Raw genomic sequence first — 19,911 nt, forward strand, 5'->3', positions numbered from 1 at the left:
TTGCAGCTGGGTATTTGATTTGTACAAGTCCACAGCCTCCAGGGATCCTACTAGAATGGCCAAAGCATATCCTGCAGGGCCCTTTCCCAGCTTCTGAGCTTTATTCCCCAGATGGATTTCTTGCTACTTATTACAACTAGGAGGAAGCTAAATGCTTCTATTTCTTTACAAATGAGATTTACTTTAAGTTGCAGTATTTGGTGGTTACTCTTGACCAACTCTAAAACACACTGTGAACATTTTGAAAATACATCAGCAGTTTTGGGAGTCTACATACTGTAAATAATGTTATTTATGAACGTGGTCGTTTGATTTAAAATCTCTCGGTTTTTGCTGCAGTATTTTCAATGGGGATCAAATTATGAAGTATAGCATTTTGCTTTGAATGGAAAACTTTCCATCCACATTTACTACATTGAACCTAAATTCAAAGAAAAGGAATAGTGATGTCAGAAAAAAACACTTGACTCTTTTTAGCCAGGAAAAAAGATCTCATAGATAAGTATTCACTGTGCTTAACGCCTTTGAAAACGAAATAAAAGACTTATTTGCTATGAAGGTCATGACTAACCCTAAGCAAGGCTCCCTGCTGGTGGAGGCTGTTGCTCCCATCGCTGGTTCTGGAGGCAGTTCTGGGTGTCCAGCGTGGCCGCTCGGAGCCAGCAGGGGCATGTGCCGAGGCCCCAGCGCCCCCCGGGTGCCGGCGGGGCCCGCAGGGAGGGCGCGGTGGGCGCGCCCGGCCCGTGCCCCTGGCGCGCCGCCCGGCGGGAGCTGCGGCCCGCAGACTGCGCTTCCCGGCGGCCCCCGCGAGCGCCTGCGCCGCCGCGGCTGCGCGAGCCAATCGTCCCCCGCCCGGCGCGGCGCTGGGGTCGCCCCGACACCGCGCGCGAGGAGCGGGGCCGCTCGGGCAGCGCCGAGAGCCCGCGGAAAAACCCCCGCTGCCCCGGCGCTCCTCCCGCAGCCGTGCGGCGTCTCCAGCCACAGGAACCGGGCTACCTGCGCCCGGCGCGGGTGAGTGGGAGGCGGGCCCGGGGCCGGCGGGGTGGGGCGAGGGACGGAGCGTGACGCGCGGTCCCGGAGGCAGCGGCGCTGTGAGGGGCTGAGGGGGGCTCGGCGGTCGCGGCCGCGGCTCGCTCGGGGGGGCGCGCTCGCTCCGCCGCGGGCAGGAGGGGGCGCTGTCGCCGCGCCGCCGCCTCCCATTGGCTGGCGGGGCGGCGCGCGCATGCCCGAGCCGTGCGCGTGGCGGCGGCCGTCGGCGCGGAAGGGAAGGGGCGGAGCCAGGGCTGTAAATGGCAGTGCTGGAGCCTGGCCCGGCCTGCCCGTGGTGAGCAGGGTTCCTCCGGCTAACCCACCCACCCTTGGCAAGGGCTGTGGCGTATTTATACAGTAAGTATTGCTTAGTGCTACTAACATAACAACGTGATATGCACGCCGGAAGTAATTTGCATGGTATGAACTCATGGTTATTAGATGGTTTGTTTGTGCTACCCATGTGTGTCCCCAGTTCGAGGGTCGTCGGGGTGATGTAAAATTTCAATAGCCAAACTGAATTCTGTTTTTTTATCTTATTTTAAAGAAAGCTAGCAAGTGGCGCTGGGTGGCTGGGGAGTCACTGCTCCACTAACGGCATGTGCCACTTACAATTTTGACAAAGTATATATACTATTTTTAAGTCTGCAAAGCATTTTCCATCGCTCTTGTGTTAGTCCGAATCAGCAAATATCAATAAGCTGGGATCAGCAATTTCATCTTTCCAGGTGGTCCTTGGCTTCCTGTCCTTCTTGTGGTCATCTGGAGGGAGGCCTTTCACTGGTGTCTTCTATATAATTTTAGTCTGATACAAATGCACCAAGCTTTTTATTATACATAAACATTTAGTCACTTTGTCACAATATCCCTCAGCTGTACCGCAACTTCCTCTCTTTTATTCTAAGCATCAGTTGTTTGGCTACTTCATCTCTTTACTATACTTCTTCTATTTTCTTGTTTGATGCTTTATTTGGCTATTTGGTCAGAAAGTTCCAAAACCGTTTTTTGTAGTTATTCCAGGGAATACATCCATTTTTGATACAGCAGATACGAGAATTTGCTGATTCCATTTCCAATTGACAAGAATCGTAAAAATGTTTTTTTTACAGAGGGTCTTTGATGAAGGCTTCCAAGGTCTTCTTCACACCTGAACTTTTCAATTTTGTCTTTGGTGCAGTTATGGTGTTTGCCCTGTCTGGTCCTAAATGCTTTGTTTCATGGCTAATTTGCTTTACATTTGCTGATTTCTCATTAGCACTATGCTTGTGTATCTCTAAAGCTATCTACCTGGTGAGTTTTTTCTTCTTTTTTGCCTATTAATTGTTCAGCAACTAGTTAACCATTTACTAGCTGTTACATTGTATAGAAGATTATTTGTATCAGGTTATATGGATACAAAAAGCTATGATTCAGGTTACTTTGATATCAGATTATATAGACAGATTATATTATGTTGATATTTTGTAACTCAAGCTATTTATATAAGCATTACCATCCTTAAAATATCCAGTCTAACCCTGGCCTCTGCTAGTGTGAAGCCCTTCCTCCTGGTCCTGTCTCTCCAGGCCCTTGTTCAAATTCCCTGGTTAGGTCTTTTGTAGGCTACCTCCAGGTTCTGGAAGGCCGCAGTTTGGTCATCTTGAGGCCTTCTTTTCTCCAGACTGACCAATCCCAATGACAGAATCACAATGTTGGAAGAGACCTTCAAGATCAGAGAGTTTTAACACATGACCTAACATGTCAACTGAACAATGGCACCCAGTGCCACATCCAGTCCTTTTTTAAACACATCCAGGGGCAGTGATTCCACCACCTCCCTGGGCAGACCATTCTAGTATTTTATCACCCTTTCTGTAAGAAACTTTTCCTAATATCCAACCTATATTTCTCTTGGTGCAGCTTAAGGCTGTGTCCTCTGGGTCTGTCAGTGCTGCCTGGAGAGAGCCCAGCCCCAGCTGAGCACAGGCACCTTTCAGGGAGTTGTAGAGTGATGAGGTCACCCCTGAGTCTCCTTTTCTCCAGGCTGAGCACCCCCAGCTCCCTCAGTGGCTCCTCACAGGGTTTGTGCTCCCAGCCCCTCTCCAGCCTCGTTGCCTCCTCTGGACGCACTCGAGCGTCCCAAGGTCCTTCCCAAGCTGAGGGGCCAGAACTGGACACAGCACTCCAGGTGTGCCCTCAGCAGTGCCCAGTGCAGGGGCAGAATGACCTCCCTGCTCCTGCTGGCCACACCATTCCTGATCCAGGCAGGAGCCATTGGCCTTCTGAGCCCCCAGGGCACTCTGCTGGCTCATGGTCAGTCGCTGGTGACCAGCACCGCCAGGTCCCTTTCTGCCTGGGCACTGTCCAGCCACACCATCCCCAGCCCAGAGCATTGCAGGGAGTGATTGTGGCCAAAATGCAGGGCTGGGCACTTGGATTTATTAAACTGCATCCTATTGGACTCTGCCCATCCCTCCAACCGTTCCAGTCTCTCTGCAGAGCCCTCCTACCTTCCAACAGATCGACACAGGCTCCCAGCTTGGTGTCACCTGCAGATTTACTAATGAAAGACTCAATCCCCTCATCCATGTCGTCAATAAAAACATTGATGAGAGCTGGTCCCAGCACAGAGCCCTGAGGGACACCACTGGTGCCTGGCTGCCAGCTGGATGCAGCACTGCTCACCAGCACTCTCTGGGCCCATCCAGCCAGGTCTGAGCCCAGCACAGAGTGCTCCTGTCCCAGCCATGGGCTGCAGCTTTTCCAGGAGTGTGCTGTGGGACACAATGTCAAAGGCCTTGCTGGAGTCAGGGTACACAACATCCACAGCCTTTCCTGCATCCACCAGGAGGGTCACCTGGTCATGAAAAGAGACCAGGTTGGTCAAATATGACCTATCCTCCTAAAGCCATGCTGGCTGGGTCTGATACCCTGGCCATGCTGTAAGTGCTGTGTGATGCTGCTCAATATGATGCTCAAACTGTTCCATTGTCTCACGGGGTACTGAGATCAGACTAACTGGCCTATAATGACCAGAATCTTCCTTCCCATTCTGTTTGTAAATGGGTGTCACATTGGCCAGCTTCCAGTTGTCTGGAACCTCACCAGTGAGCCAGGACTGCTGGTAAAGGATAGAGAGCAGCTTTGCAAACTCGTCTGCCAGCTCCCTCATCACCCTGGGGTGGATCCCATCTGGGCCCATAGATTTATGAACATCCAAGTGGCTCAGCAGTCCTCTGATGGCCTCCTCCTAGACAGCAGGGGGATCATTCTGCTCCCTGACACCACCTACCAACCCAGGAGCACAGTTGTCCTGAGGATGAGCCATCTTCCCACTAAAAACTGAGGCAAAGAAGGCGTTGAGCACCTCCACCTTTTCCTTATCTGCAGTTACTAAGTTCTCTTTGGCATCCAGTAGGGAACAAAGATTGGTCTTACCCTTTATTTTGCTATAAATATTTATGCAAAAATATATTCTTTCAGCCTTTCCTCATAGGTGAGTTGTTCCATCTGTCTAATCATCTTAGTGGTGAGTTGGTGAATAAGGACTTTACACTTAGAATTGTAAAGCAGGTATGTTATTACCAGCTGGGACATGTGGGGCATGTTTCCTCCATACATGTGTACCTGGTGAGACAGGTTTCAGGTTTAAATACACATTGATCTCCCAAGCCCACACCTCCCTGCCCATTCTGCCTCCTTACACTTCATATTATAGTTTTTGTGGTGCCTTGCCCCTTGGAGGTCTTGGGCAAGGGTCTTCTTGATGAAGTAGGGTCTTCTTTCTCTGTGTTTGTTGCTTGACTTCTTCTGCACAAATGCAGGAGGTTTGACTTTCTCCCAGGTCACTTTGTCTTGGCCAAAGCCAGGAGCCTGGTCTTGGCTGATTTGGGTTCTGCTTTATGGGTTTCAGTAATACCTGAGTCTTGCTTTACTGGGTTTTCTTATTTTTATGGTCTTTACATAGCAACTATGTTATTTTGTGTTCTGTTACAAGTTGTTTCTACGTAACAAGTTGCATTCCTGTTACAAGCCTTGTTCTGTACTTTTTGCAAACTTGCTAACTAATCTGTATATATTTCTGTTTTCCTCCTCCCACCTAAGTACATTATATGCTTCTAAAATTCTGAATTTTCATAAACATACAAGTTTCCCCTATCAGTGTCCCTGTGTGCAACAACACAGCCACCAGCAAAGAACAGCTGCAGCTGACAACAAAGAATTGCTGCAGAAGCCTGTTAGCCTGGTGTTAAAGAGAGGTTGGCATATAGTTGTACACTTACATGGACATATACCCTCATTAGCCTCTCTTGGCTTCACAACAATGTTTTCAATCACAAAATATTTTGGGTAGCCAGTTTTTTGTTTGCATGTTTGCAGTCTTCTTCTACCCAAGGTTTGATATGTGAAGTGCTTGAGAGAAACATCTGCATGGTGACTATTTCATGAGTGCAGCTGCCCCTGCAAGCTAATCATTTAGCTGAGTTGTCACTGTACAAGTCTTTCAGTCAGTATCTCACAATGTGGAACAACTTTTAGACTCCTTTTGTAAATATATCTTGTATTCTTTTCTGCTTGTTTAACTTAAACTTCACATTTAAGATAACAAAATCCAGTAAAGCATTTTAAAGGAAACAGTAACTAAACTAAAAAAATAGACTTGAAATTCTGTTATGTAAATTAGATGGCATAAAAGTTTGTCTCCTAAGCAACCTACTATAGGGGCCCTAGGGACAACTGAGGTACCACAGTTTTTCCTTATCCATCAGGACATGAAACCTTTTCATAGAGGTTTGATTGAAGCTTGTGTTCCTCTGAAAAGATTGTATATTTGTAATTTTCTGACACATTCCCAAACTCTGGCTTGTTGAGTTGACTTTTATTTCTGGTCCCTGGACTATTCTTTCTGGGTGAAGAGACCCTCGTAATAGGATTGACCAATGTTCTTCCTTTAATGTGAGGAAGAACATGTGTAATTAGTTCCATGGAAATCAGTGTTCTGGTTCATTTGGTTCAATGTAATAATAAGAACAAGGGAGAGAGCTGCAGAAGGAATGAAGTTGTGGTAAATAGGTATGATTCGTGCTGATGAAATTGAAACAGTAATTAATATGGATTCAGTAATTAATATTTGGAAATAATAAAAGAGTTAAAAAGTGTAATGCCAAGAAAGAAAGGGAGAGGAGAGGCTCCATCCCCCCTTTTCCTGCAGATGTTCAAGGTAGAAAAAAGCAAGAGATAACAGTTACTAAAAATTAACAGAAAGAAAGGAAAATCTGGCTGGGTCCCAGGAAAATGCTAGTTATAAGAGATTTATTGCTTTGATGCTTAAATGTAGTATTATGTTAGTTTTGGCTTACATTGTACTAGCTTGGTGCACATGTGTAACCCAAGGGTGAGTTGAAGGACATAGAGGAAGAGGAGAGCCTTCATCAGAGACAACCCCCAAAAAGGTGGTGGGACCACCAAAAAGAGTGGTGGAGCCTGTGTGGTAAAGGTGGTGATGAGGGCAGAGGTAGGAGTGTGATGAATCAAAACTGGGAGGAGATGGCATTGACACAGGGCACCTAAGGGGTAATTTTAGCTTGACAAGCTCATACATGAGTGGCAGGGGTCCAAGGATCCTGCACTCTGTACCCCCGTGGTTATTTTGTTTTGCTTACGCCCTGTTATTGGAACGAAATTACCCCTTATTTTAACCAGATTATATTGTCAATATTTCAAGTGTATCTGATTTTATATATTTTCTAAGCTGTTCAATTAAAACTGCTGCTACCTCTAATATTGTTTGTTTTTTTTGCTGATGGGATAATTGGGCAAATACAACAAAGTGACCAAAGTGACCATTACTGCTGAGGAGTGGTGGGATGGTTGGTTTCTCAGTCAGTGCCCTGGTGTGTGCTGTGGCAGGCAGCTGTACTCCAATGAGGTGACACAGGGTGCTTGACTGCATGAAGCCACCATGCAAAGGTGCTCGCATCTGAAAACTGACCAGATGATGTTTTTTTTCCCCAAGGTGATGGAATGTGAATGGATGCTTAGTGTTGGATTAGCTCTTTGTGAGAAAAAATTAAAAAGTTTTGTTTGTCTTTAAATCTGAGTCTTTAGTTTGCTGTACTTGACCGTACATAGAAATACAAAGTAATGGCTTGCACTGGTGAGGACAGCAATTTCTCTCTCTGAAAAATGTGTCAGTAGAGTTTAGATTAAATTAATTCACTTCTCAAATATTCTGTGTGTCGATGGATACACAGAACTAAAGTAATTCTTAGTCTGATCATCATGTTGACTAAGTAAATAAAATTATACTGGTAAAGACAGGAATTATCAGATGGTCAGGTGTGCTGTGATTAATATTTCATTTTGTTTACATGATTCCCATATAATGTATGAATGCCTAGGTGCTGCACTAGGACACTTCAAATAGCAGCTGCTGGAATTGTGTTTTACTCTTTTAATTGCTCTTAATAGTATCGGAGGTCATGTAGGCTGACTAAAAAGTCACGGTGCTCACTACCATAAAATTACCTAGAAAAAAATGGAATTAGTTATCCTTGGTTTTGGGAAGGTCTCAGCTGTGTGATGAACTCTCCCCCACGCCTCATCCTCCTCTACCAAAATGCTGCTGGTTTCTTGTGACTCAATGCTGGATCAGTGCTGTTGGATGTGCTGGAACTGCACAATGCTCATTCTGTAAGAAGAACTGGAACACAGCCAGCCTGGCTGTTCCAACTTCTACCAGTTCATTGAGCGCTCAGTATGACTTTGAGGTCACCAAAAAGACCCCCAGGACAGGAAAATGCATGCATAAAGGATAGAAAAAATATGTTAATGATTTGGGGGAAAATATTACCATATATATATTTATTCTGGGAAAATTAACGAGTATGTCTATAAAGTAGAGCATGTAAACAGGAAATTTCCTGTCCTTAGCGTGCTCGGTATTTCAGAGGCAACAACCCCGCACCCGCCCTGCCCGCCGGGAGCCAGCAGCGCCCCTGCTGGCCGTGCCTGGAACTGCACCAAAGGAGGGGGCGCCCTTCTCTCTGCTGCCCAGACAAGGCTGGGCTGGGTTTGTGCTCTCTGCTTCTTGCTGCTGCTGTGTTTGCTTGTCTGCCTTGTTATACACATATATACTAGTAAGGAACTGATACTGCTTTTCCCATATCTTTGCCTGAAAGCTCCTTAATTTCAGAGTTATAATAATTTGGATGGAAGGAGGGTCATGCTCTCCATGCCAAGGGAGGTTCCCACCTTCCTTGGCAGACACATGTCTTTCAAACTGAGACACATATACATAACAAAATATATTATACATAATATTTTTATGTATAATTTTAAATTAGATATATATATATATATATATGTATATATACTGATCTGGAACAAACTCCAGTACCTTTCCAAACTCCCTATAAATAAATATCACCATGCCAAGCAAAATAGCTGTTCTAATCTGTGCCTCTCTACTGTAAAAACTATGTAGGGACAATACTGGAAGTATCTCCAGATACAGAAAATAAACCTAGGGGCCAGAAAGGTATTAAAAACTCAAAAAAAATCTGAGGACCAGAGATACATGAAGGCTTCCACCCAGAGAGACATTATCAATTCAAGCAATATGGCTACTGACTGCTTTATTCCAATTCAGAATAAGTACAACCAAAATGCAAGCAATACAAGGTTTTTCCACTTTCTCAAGCCGCACGTTGGGCACCAAAAAATGTATTTGTCCTGGTTTAGGGCAAATTTGGGAGGAAGCTCCAAAAAGGTCCCTCCAGAAAGCAGACTCAAACCCCTCCCACTAGTGGTTCAGGTAAAGATTTCCTTGGGGAAAAGTGGAAAAAATAGTTTATTTAACAAGCAAAGTATTCACAAGCATAAAAAATGAATAATATTAAACATAAAAAATAAATAATATTAAATTAAATATTAAAATGAATAATATTAAACATTTAATTTTAAATATAAAACCTCTGACTGTTCTGAAGGGATGGCAAATTCAGAAAGTCATGAGGGGTAGCTCAGCTCCCTCAGTCTCTTATGCACTGGAAAATGCCACGTCCTGGCCCTGGTGGGCCACAGGTGTGAGCTCCCAGTGTTCTCCTGGGTTTTGTGTCCAGAGCAGGTTTGATCAGTTCCAGGATGAAGAAAAGCCACTATTGGCAGTGAAGAGAGAGAGATGGGGACTCAGGGTGATGGGCAAAGAATCCAAGTTTATTGTGGGATACAAATGCTTATAAAGTACTTTAGAAAAATGTGCTCTTAGAAGCTGCTGAAACTTCATTCTCACATATCAGTGTTGTATCAACAATTTTGCCAACAGAAGCATAAACAAATCTTGATTATTACTTATGTTTTAAATAAGTCGAAAATCTCCTGGATGATCTACAGAAAGAAAGGGTGCTGAAATTTAGGAATTAATTTTAGCACCTTACTTGAGACTACTCAGTTTTGAGTTAATCCCACAACTGAAAAATATGCAAATAAGAAAGTCACATTTTGGTTATTGATACTGTAGTCTTCAGGTTGTGATTTTGGGGCAGGGTGGTGTTTGTTTTGAGCTAGGCTATCATAGTTATAAGGAAGGGTTGTTCTCATACCTGTGTCATAATTATACCTTGTCATTTGTTTGTTAATGCCAGTGTTTGATGCTGTGTTTATTTAGACATGCTAAGAAAGAAAAATCAATGTAAATTCAGCTAATCTGTTAAAATGCATTTTTCTGGGCACAGATAGTTTTTGGCCAGATCATGATACAACATTTTATCTTATGTTTAGCTCCAGCTTTGGATGAAACAGCAGGAAGCATGAAAAGAAGAGCATACACTTTCTCCTGTTAATTTACCTATTTGTTTGGTTGCTTGTGTGCAGTGGGCTGTGTTCTATGGGATTTTGAATTTATTTTTTTCTTTGCTTGCATAAGAGAGGTTTTGGTTTTTTTTCACTGTTGTATGTATCTGAAAAGGGTTTTTCCTTTCGTTTTACAGGAGGAAAATGGCTCAAATTCTTGGAACAACAACATCCATCCATGATGAGGAATCCTTGGAAAGCAGAATGGTGGTTACATTCCTCATGTCAGGACTTGAGTCAATGGTTAGTAAAGAAGTTAAGTTTTGGCATGATAAATGTGTCTTGGTATTTGCAGGATTACATCAGTAGATTGCTTCCCACTGGGCAGCAGGGAAGGTGGATTGTTGTATTTGTAATGTGTGTTGTCCAGCCAGCTGTAATTGTATCTTTGCTTGTGATAAATCATGCTATCAGTGATCTTGTTCTTGTTTAAAAATTATTTTGTGAAATAAATGGGAAATATTTGTTGATTGCTTTGGTACAGTGTGGTTGAGAGGCAAGAGTATGTTCTGGTCTTTGCATATGTAGTGTAGAGTGAATAAATGGTTTTGAGGCTAATGCCTTGTCTGCAGCTGCTGTAGAAACTCAACAAAACTTGTTCAGAAAACACTTCTTGTTGGCATATCATCTGTTTTTTAGAAGTTATTAAATTGTGTGGTGGGGTTTATGGTTGAGTGGAAATGTGTTTATGTGAGTGGAAATGCCTGTCCCATTTCCTTGAAACTGAGGCACTGTCCAAGATTTGTTTATTTAAAATTGGGATTTTTAAATGATAAGTGAGAGTTTTCTTTTTAGCAGTGAAGCTTCAAGAGGAATGATTATAAGACAATATATTGCAAGTCTTTTATCCCATTGCCTCTTAAAGTCTTTGTGTTACTTTCTCCTCCCATGCTGAGCTGTTAGTGTTTTTATAGGTTGTAACAAACTCTGATTTAGTTCCTAGGAGAGACTGACCCTCTGTGATTACTACTTGGTCATCTCACCAGTTTTCTTGGCTTCTTGTTCTCTCCATAGGCTTCCTGCCTTAATTCTTGCCAGAGATTTCTCCTGGCAGAACACATGTAGGTGTTTGCAGGGATGGTGCAATCCTTCCATTCAGGGGGCACTGGGCCCAGCAGACAGCACAGGGCAGACTACAGGGAGCCATCCTGCTTGCAGCCACACCTCTCTGAGCAGAGGATGGTGTGTGACAAATGTGCTGGGAATACACAAAACTTCTGCATGCTTTGTTGAAAGTTGGAGTAAGACACTCAGTGTGATTAACATGGAAGTGGGAATTTAACGTGGATTAATGGCATAAATGGTTTTAATTAAAAACAATGCAGTCTCTGAGTCTGTACAAGGTCTTCATTTGCTAATGAATCTACAATGCTTTTAAGATTTGTGATAAAAAGCATTCCAGATGTGTAAATTGTGCTTTGCTACTGGCTGATGTTATGTTGCTCCCAGTACCTTCTGAAGGGTGGATGCTGGCAGCAGTATAATAACTGTTTTACATGATATCACATACATTTTTATTAACTGTATCTTCACTATGGTAATAAAAGCTTTTTATTTTTTTCTTTTTATAGTGTAAAGAACTTTCCAAATCCAAGGCAGAAATTGCCTGTATTGGTGTATTTGCAAGAAATGTTTTTGTTGTTGGAACTGAGAGAGGAAAAGCCTTTGTCAACTCTAGGGAAGATTTTAAGACGGATTTTATGGAATACTGTAAGTTTCAATGTTTTATTTTTGTATGTCACAATCTGCATAATGTGTATTGCATAATATTAATAATTTTGGGAGCAAAATTCTGTCTGTCATGGCTGCATGCTACAATTATATTGGCTAATGCAAATCAAGCTGTAAAATGAGCAGTAACAGTGGTCTTGTTTGTAGTGTTATTTCTACAATGGCTGGAAGTGTTCATGTTTTCTTAGATAATATGAAAACTAGTACAATAAGCAGTATTAGACAGTCTGCCCTTATAATACATCTGCATTTCCTAGTGTGTGTGTTAATTTTGCTTTGTATCCTCTCCTCCAAACTTTTTTTCCACTCAGGAAGACTGAGGAGGGCAGTGAACAGATAGAGAAGTACTTATGTCAGCTCAGGTGGTCCTGGTTCTTGAGATCATCTCATGCTTTACTAAAGCAGATGCACAGTTTTGACTAGATAGTGTTTTTTCATGTAGCTATTTTATATCACTCTGATTTAATGGACAGAAGTACCCATCTGTGCCATAATGACTTAAAATTACATCTGCATTATTTTTGTACTGTTTAAAGTACCTCTAGGGTGTGCTTTTTGTTTAATTTAATTTTTACTGTAAAACAGTGGAACTTTAGTGTTCAAAAAACTCGATTCATTGATTCATTCACAGAGGACAGTGTTTTTAGGGATAGGTTTCAAAGATTCATTGATGATTTAGGGGAACATTGATGCACTCATTTAGGAAACTGTTGGTGATGGATACTGCCTAATGAATAACAAAATTATTTGCCTAGAGAAAGAGATAAGATGGAGGTCAGGGGTATGGTATGATAAAAGAATCAGTCTGAGGAGGAGTTTAAGAAACTGTCAAGTTGTTGTCAAGTTAAATACTGCTTGGAAAGCAACTGCATTTGGTGTGTAACAGAAAGACTTACTCCCAAAAATACTTTTGCTTCTTGGAATTATCTTGGAGGCTCTGTCTCAAGGTCAGTTGTTTGTGGTAGGTGTCTTAGTTTGAAAAAGCCAGGTGTCTGTTAAGGAAGGCAAGAGCTTCCCTTAAAATGGAAAATGTAAACCCCCTCCCTCTGAATTATTGTAATTTTGAATTATAGGGCTCTCAGGCAAAGATATGGGATTAGGAATAACAGTTCTTTACTAGGAAAATTAAAAATACAAATGCAATAGTACAAAAAAGAAAACAAACCATTGATAGAATCAGAGCAGTCCCTGTCCCCTGTGTGTCAGGGGGTGGCACAGCCCCATCCCATGGGGGCTCAGCCCTCCTGCAGTGCCAGCTGTGGCTCTGCTGGAGCAGGGATCCTGCACAAGGGGGGAGTTTTCCTCTGCAGCTCCAGGGCTGCTGCAGATGGGCCTGGGCTCCCTCTGGCCATGCAGGGCAGCAGAAGCTGCTCCTCTGGCAATGCCCTGGGCAAAGGCTGCTGGGCTGTGCCAGGCTCACATTGGATCCAGGTAGGAATGCTTGGCTCCTGCCCTGGGCAATGCAGCATCTCCCCATGGGATGCTGGAATTGGATCAGCCCTGCAGGGACACTCAGTGGCCATGGACAGCAGAGATCTCCTGCAGGGAGGATTGGCTGGGGGAGAGATCAAGAAAAAACTGCCCCAAGAGCAGCAGAGAACTGCCCCAGCCCTGACACATGGGGACAGAACACACACCCCCAGCAGACCCCTAAGACAGTAGGGGTCTGGATTTTTAATTTTTTTGGTCCTACTGGCATGGACAGTGACTTTCTGTGCACATATTTACTCCAAGGAAAGTCAGTGTTGGGTTGTAACAGATCACTGATACCAAAATGTAGAATTGTTACCTGATTGAGGAATCAAGAATAAGATGAATCAATTTCTTTTTCTTTTTCTTTTTTTTTTCATTTTTTTACAGGGACAATCTTTGTATACTGTTGTTTGTGAAAACTGCTATCTGAGTACTGGGGAGGGAGTTCAGTTTTTCACTTGTTTGCTTTTTTGTCTTGTTTTTGTTGCTTAAAGGACTTCCCTGACATTCCAGTACTATGTTTTATTGCCAGTCCAGTGGTATCATGGGCCCTGATATGCCAGGAACTTTGTGTACTGGACACATCTTTTAGAAGGGAATCTGAAATTATGGGGATTTGCTGTTTGATCTCCTGGCTAGATCTCTGTTTCAGATTTTGTACTGTGGGAAGCACTGGCTTCTCATCCATGCTTGTACTTGGCTGTATGAGATGTTGTTTCTGTAGATGCATGCCTGTGTTTAAATCCTACATCAGTTTTGATAATCCTCACCTTTTGCTGTATTCCAGTTATAAGATACTTGTTCTTGGGCTGTGTTTTTGTGCTGTCAGGCTGATAGGATTAAAGAATATTAACTTTGAAAACAGTATTTCCATTATGATTCTTGCAGAACATTATGGTGTAGATCTGTCTGAACAAGGTCACCTATAGTCAGTCATTGCTTTCATGGTTTCACTAAGTGCACATCTCCCATGCTTTCAGGGGAGTTTTGATGCTGGAAGCAGTTTTCTTTTGTCCCTGAGAATGATGTTGATAATTCTAGAAAGCATTACTTCAGAACAACAATTTTTAGAAGTAATAGCAGTACATATTCCTGGTGATGCTGATTCAATCACTGCCTTTGGCAGCTTTGCAGTCTGGATGAAGTTTGTAGTGTAGTATCTTTTGCTCTAAATGCAACAGTTCCTTGTTGCATTGTTTTTTCAGTTGAGTATGAAAGTGAGCAATAGGCAGTGGTAGTTGAGATTTTAATAGGTGTTTTGTAAGAATCCAGAAGGACACAGCTCTTTGTATATTTAACAAGTGAGACTTGAGTCCTTCTTGTTATTTTAGACTGATAAAGGCTTCTAAGAGATTCTTATCTTGCTGTTAGAATTAAACCTTTAAAAATTCATCTGTGATGTCAGTCCCTGGAGCATGTGGTGTTGACAATATTGAGAATTACCTCCTCATACCTTATGAGTATCTTCATATTTCTTTAAATATGGAAACAGAATTCTAGTTACTAAGCACACCTCTGGTTATATCTGACTCTGTGCAAGCCAGCACATATCTTCAGTCTTTATTTCTACATTTTTCACAGTTCCTTTGTGTAATTTGAGTAGCGTATGAAGCATTTTCAGAATTTGCAGGGCTCAGGCTTCAAACCCGCTGCTTTTTTAAAATTAACGAGTATAATTTAGTGGGCTAAACTGATGAAATATATTTATGAGGTTTATGAAGGAAGTAGCATGTACACTTTTTAGTGTTATAGAACTGATAAAAATAACTGATAAACTGATAATATTTTTATCAGTTATAGAACTGATAAAAATAATGAAAGCAGCACTGGAGTTTGGTTTCCTGTGGCTTTCATTCATGATGACTTTGACCCACATGGGTTCCCTAACACCTTGCTGCAGGGCAAGGAGGAGCCCTGCCCATAGCTCATTTACCTTGTTACCTTAAGAAAGCATATTAGGAATTAATAATAACAATGCTTTTTAAATTTTTAGTACAGTTGTGTAGTAAGTGTTGAAAAAACCAGTCAACAGGCGTTAATTATTTAAAAGTGAGTCAGATAATGTATTCTTCTGAACTCTGCTTAATGAAGAACGAATGAATGAACTCTGCTTAATTCTTCTGAACTCTGCTTAATAACCCTGTGAGCCCTATGTCATGGTGAAATAAACTGTTTCAGTCAGTGTAGAACTGTGTGTTCTTGTGTCCAGAACATGTGTCTTGGGTAAGCTGCAGTGTCAGATGTTCTAGGCCTGTGTAAATTTGTATTGTATACAGAAATAGCATGTTCTTTGAGCACCTGCTCATACTGAGCTTATGGACAAATGTAGATACTTCTGCACTGTAAGCAATCAGGATCATGTACATCTTGCTCTAACAGCAGCTCTTTGTTTTAGTTGCTGTCCCTTGCTAAAGTGTATTGTGTGGTCCTCAGTTCCTCTTGCATGGCCTTGGCAAGATAAAGAGCCTGGATTGGCATCTCTGGAGTGCTCTGGAGTTGTGGGCTATCAGCTATTCTGAACAGGGGACTTACTCCTGGGGATCTGGAGAATGCTGTTCTCTTCAATGCTCATCTTTGTCATCGTGGCAGTTTCCCTTGGGCTCTGTGCAATTCATTCTCATTTGAATGTGAGCTGGAGATAGTTGATAAGGCATCCAAAGAAACCCCAAAACTCAGAGGAAGCCTTATTTTCCCCAGGTTGTATTTGCCTGTCAAAAGGGAACTTTCAGAAGAGCTTCCTGACTCAGAAGCACCTTTTCAGGCACCTGTTCTGGACTTTGAAAGATATTTACCCAGCACCATGTGTTCCATCCCATCTGCCAAGGAGACAATTCTTCTCCAAGAATCCCAGTTGCCTCTGCCAGCATTTCCACCACTGCTGGCTGCTACACCAATAATGTGTAGGTTGCAGAGAAGCTTAGTCCTGCTGGTTCTGCAACTTCTGGCAGCTCTCCCAGTCATGCTGCTTGTTTCTTTGGTGGTGCCAGGGCTTGGAGCTCATTTGCCTGAGATGGGGCCATCTTGCACCTGTAGGTGGTTCATCTTGGATAGGTCCTTTATTTATGGAGCTTTTTTCTTCTGATGGCCTTGGGTTTCCACACTGATCTGAACAGTGCAGCTGGTATGGGCCCGAGTTTGACTTCAAGTCCTGCTGGAGACTTTGGGCCAGGGTCTTCCACTCTTCCTACCTGTATCTTCATGTCCACCCAGCCACAGGTTGGGAGAACTTCTTGTAGTTTCAGAAATGCTCAGAATCTGAGTGTTCTTTATGTAAGAACACATCCAAGAATGACTGGAATGCAGTTCTCCACAGACTTTGTGGGAAAGATTGGTCAGCTTTGGCTCCTCAGTATGTTTTTTTGGTATGTGAATACCTATTTGCTCTTGGATGTATTCCATCATCTGCAGACAAGTAAAATCATTCTTCCCATAAACTAGGCTACTGTGGACCTGCTTGAAGATCTGCAGCTGGGCTTCTGTCTCATTGAATCCTCCTGAGTAACTTTTACAGTTAGGTTGCTTGGCTTGATTGCCACAAAGCTTTAATGCTCTGTCTCTGCCTAGTCAGCCAAGGGGTGTGAAGTTAACAGCTGGTTTAAAAACCTGTGGGGAAAGTTCAGTCCCATTTCCTTGGAAAACACACATCTTGTTCCCTCAAGAGTCGAAAACAAACAGAAACTTACTGTAGATAGTCAGTATTTCTGAAATTTTGTGCCCCCTAAATTCTGCTTTTTGTGTGGTTCAAGTGATCCTTTGATAATTAGAAAATGACTTTTCTTTAATTTGAGGAAATTTTCCAATTTTCATGAACTGTAAAGCCGGGTGGCCTTAAAAAGCTGACAGATGAATTGAGTGAATGACATTATAACCAAAGCAAAATGCTTTTAGCTATGCACCCATTTACTTTCCCTCTTTCTTTGCAGTAACTTTCATTAAGTACAAATAACTAAATACATGTATGGGAGTGGTGTCACAAGATTGTTGTTGCTCTTAAGTTGCCTCTCAGAATGCCTGTGCAGGGGTCACATTCATATTCTTAAAATTACTTCTTGTTTTTCTCTCCCTGAGGGATTGAAAGCCACCTGATAAAAAACCTTTTGATGTTCTAAGATGCCTTAACTGCCATGGGACTTACAGCTCTTTTGCTAGTGGAGTCCTGAGCTCTATCAGCTGCAGATACCAAATTGTGCCAGCTGTTCTCTATTGAGCATCTCATCTTCAGGTCTTTTTTTTTGAGGAAGTTTCAGTTAAGTAGATTGTTTTTCTGCTAAAGCTTAATTTCTTTGTTTCTTATTCTTTGGTGAGATGAGGACAGTGCTGGATTTGTTGCTTGGAATGGGGACAGCTGGGAGATTGCTTTTCCAGCTGAGTGGTATGCTGGACTGTCAGACCTGGAGGGAAGGATATTCTAAAGAACCCCAAAACATCTAGAGAGTCAAGGAAAATAAGAGTCACTTAAGCATATATTGACTCTCATTGCAAAATGAGGGTTGTTGAGAGTTGTGTAGTTGTAGTCCTACTGAATCCAGAAGAGTAATGAAACTAATTCCACAGGCTGCTCACAACTGTGCAGAATGCTATTCTTTTACCATATAACCATTCCTCACCTTTTGTGAGCCATAAATCAGCCCCCTCATCCCTCTTCTGCACCAGATCTTGTTGCATATGTCCTTGGCATCCCCTCCCAGAGGCAGCCCAAATCCTGCTCAGGATTCCAGTAATTGTGGCAAGGGCTTTGGAAGAGCCTGTGAAGTTGTGTAACCTCCAGGAGTTGGTGTGTCCATCAGCAGGGCCAGAGGAGTGAATGCCTGCTAGGTTTGATCAGTTCTGCAGGGCTGTTACAAATCTTGCTGTCTGTGAGTCTTGATTAAAATCAGCCAATGATTGTGGCAGGGATTAGGGAGGCAGATGCATAATGTGATCTTAAGAAAATGCATAAATACCATGTAATGAAAAAAACCCATAAGGGTTTGTCTTCTAGTTAAGAAAGTTTCTCCACCTTTCTGTCTGCTTTTCATTTTCATATGAAGAGGGGCAGTGTTGTCATCTTGATTTTGGTTTGTTTATTGTTTTTAGAAAGTGTGGGTACACTTTCTGCAGCTGCTGGCAGTAAAGGCATTTTCAGTGAATCAGTTTCTTACATAGGAAAAATGCCCACTCAAAAAGCTACATTAGATGTAGCTGTAAATGGAAGCTGATGTCTTATCCCAAGTCCACAGGCAAATCCTAAATGCTGTCATTGATTAGGCACCTGTGTTACAGGTATATAACAATATCCCAGTTTTGCATTATTTTTCATGTTCTGATAGGTCCTGTCATACTGCAGAGAATGCAAAAGTTTCAGGCCTGAAGAGCTGGCAAACTAAATGTCACAGGGAGGTGGGTTTGCAGGGCATGAAGCAGATGTATGATCTGCACAGGAGGGATGAGATTCTCTTTGAAAAGAAGAGACAAGTTTTTAAGATGATAAATGTGGTTTTACTAAAAACATTGCTGCTTCAGCTCATTTCACAGCCCATTTGTAATCAGTTGTTCAAACTGATGTTTGTTTTCTTGTGTCAGTGTAGAATTGTGATGCCAGCAGTCCTGGTGATGCACATCCCAGTGTTTCAGGCTTACTGCTGTGCTGGCTCGTGGTGAAGTCATGACACAGCTTCAGCCCTGATCATGCTCTTGCACAAAGGAACACAGATCTCCCTTGCCTTTCCTTCAAGGTAGGCAAGCATATCTCTGTTGTTTGCCCCTGGTTTTGCTGGATGATTCTCAGTAAATCTTAGCAAGAATTGAGTTATGAGAAAGGAAGGCTGCCACCCGAAGCCATCGCTTCTGTTTGCTTTTTAATCTTTTTAATACTGGAAGTGTTCTTACTTCCTCACTCCTTTTGCAGTGACTTTTGCTCAGAGACTAGAACAAGATGTAGGACTGAAATCTTCTCTGTTTGAGTGATGATGTCTTGTTTGTAGCTCCTCTTATTCAGCAGTAGGAGGTGTGTACTTAATAATGTTCTTTGAAAGAGATGAGCTGTCATGGCAAAAGTCAGATCCCTTCTGTTAAATGTTCTGTGAAGCACATACAGAATAAATAAACCAGGACATAACAGAACTGCTGCATAAGATGACATGCACAGCACTAGAGAGCTATGGGACCCTTCACACTGGCATTTTACTTTTTCCTTGGTGACTCTGTTGGTCCTTTTGTTCTTGGCAGTTTAGCATTTTATTATCCTCCTGTGAGATTAATAGTATTTTCAACCTCTTCATGCCAAAGAAAGCCTTCTTGGATGTGTCTCTTAATTTGTGATTCATGTTCTTCAGGGGGTGATATTTGCAAAGATTGTAGTGAGGATATAACAATTCTGGTGTAAATTTAAATTTGCTCATTGCTTACATACGTAGATGTGTGCATTTGCTTCTAATACAAGTAAACCCTTGCAATTTCCTGGCAGGTTTCCTGCTTGAGAATCTCTAGTGTAAAGTGGTGGGACTAGGCACTTGTAATAACTTCCTATTTTATGCTTGTCTTATTTTTCTAAATAACTGCCAGGTGTTACAGAGGAGGGCAGGCCTCCAGAACTGCAGAAAACAAAGACTACACCAGCTGTAAACAGACAGACGCTGGATGCTGAGGAGCTGGAGGCTCTTAGAAAGTCTGTGGAGGAGTTTTTCTGCTTTTCCTATGGTGGGTCCTTTAAATTCTTCTAGATTTTTAAATTTTTATTCCATTTGGGAGGAAAAAACCTGCATGATCTTAGCCATCCAACTACACTGCTATTTTTAGAAACTTTTAGTAGCTGTTTCTGAAAATTACACATGTAGTGGTTCTTTGTGATGTGTTTTGTGGGATGTG

At 42.5% G+C, this 19,911-nt stretch overlaps 1 protein-coding gene across 1 annotated transcript in view; it reads left to right on the forward strand.

Moving 5' to 3' along the window:
* Positions 1-818: 818 nt before the first annotated feature.
* The window catches only part of GTF2I (general transcription factor IIi), a 73,610-nt gene continuing 54,517 nt past the window's right edge, over positions 819-19,911 (forward strand). The window contains exons 1-4 of the mRNA XM_071447689.1: positions 819-1,011; positions 9,999-10,104; positions 11,433-11,571; positions 19,609-19,743. Coding sequence (XP_071303790.1) covers positions 10,006-10,104; positions 11,433-11,571; positions 19,609-19,743 — 373 coding nt within the window. The 5' untranslated portion in view covers positions 819-1,011; positions 9,999-10,005. The remainder of the gene's footprint in view (positions 1,012-9,998; positions 10,105-11,432; positions 11,572-19,608; positions 19,744-19,911) is intronic.

The sequence above is a fragment of the Agelaius tricolor genome, unplaced genomic scaffold, assembly GCF_023055355.1.
Source record: "Agelaius tricolor isolate 1412-34295 unplaced genomic scaffold, bAgeTri1.0.p SCAF_25, whole genome shotgun sequence".
Lineage (NCBI taxonomy): Eukaryota > Metazoa > Chordata > Aves > Passeriformes > Icteridae > Agelaius > Agelaius tricolor.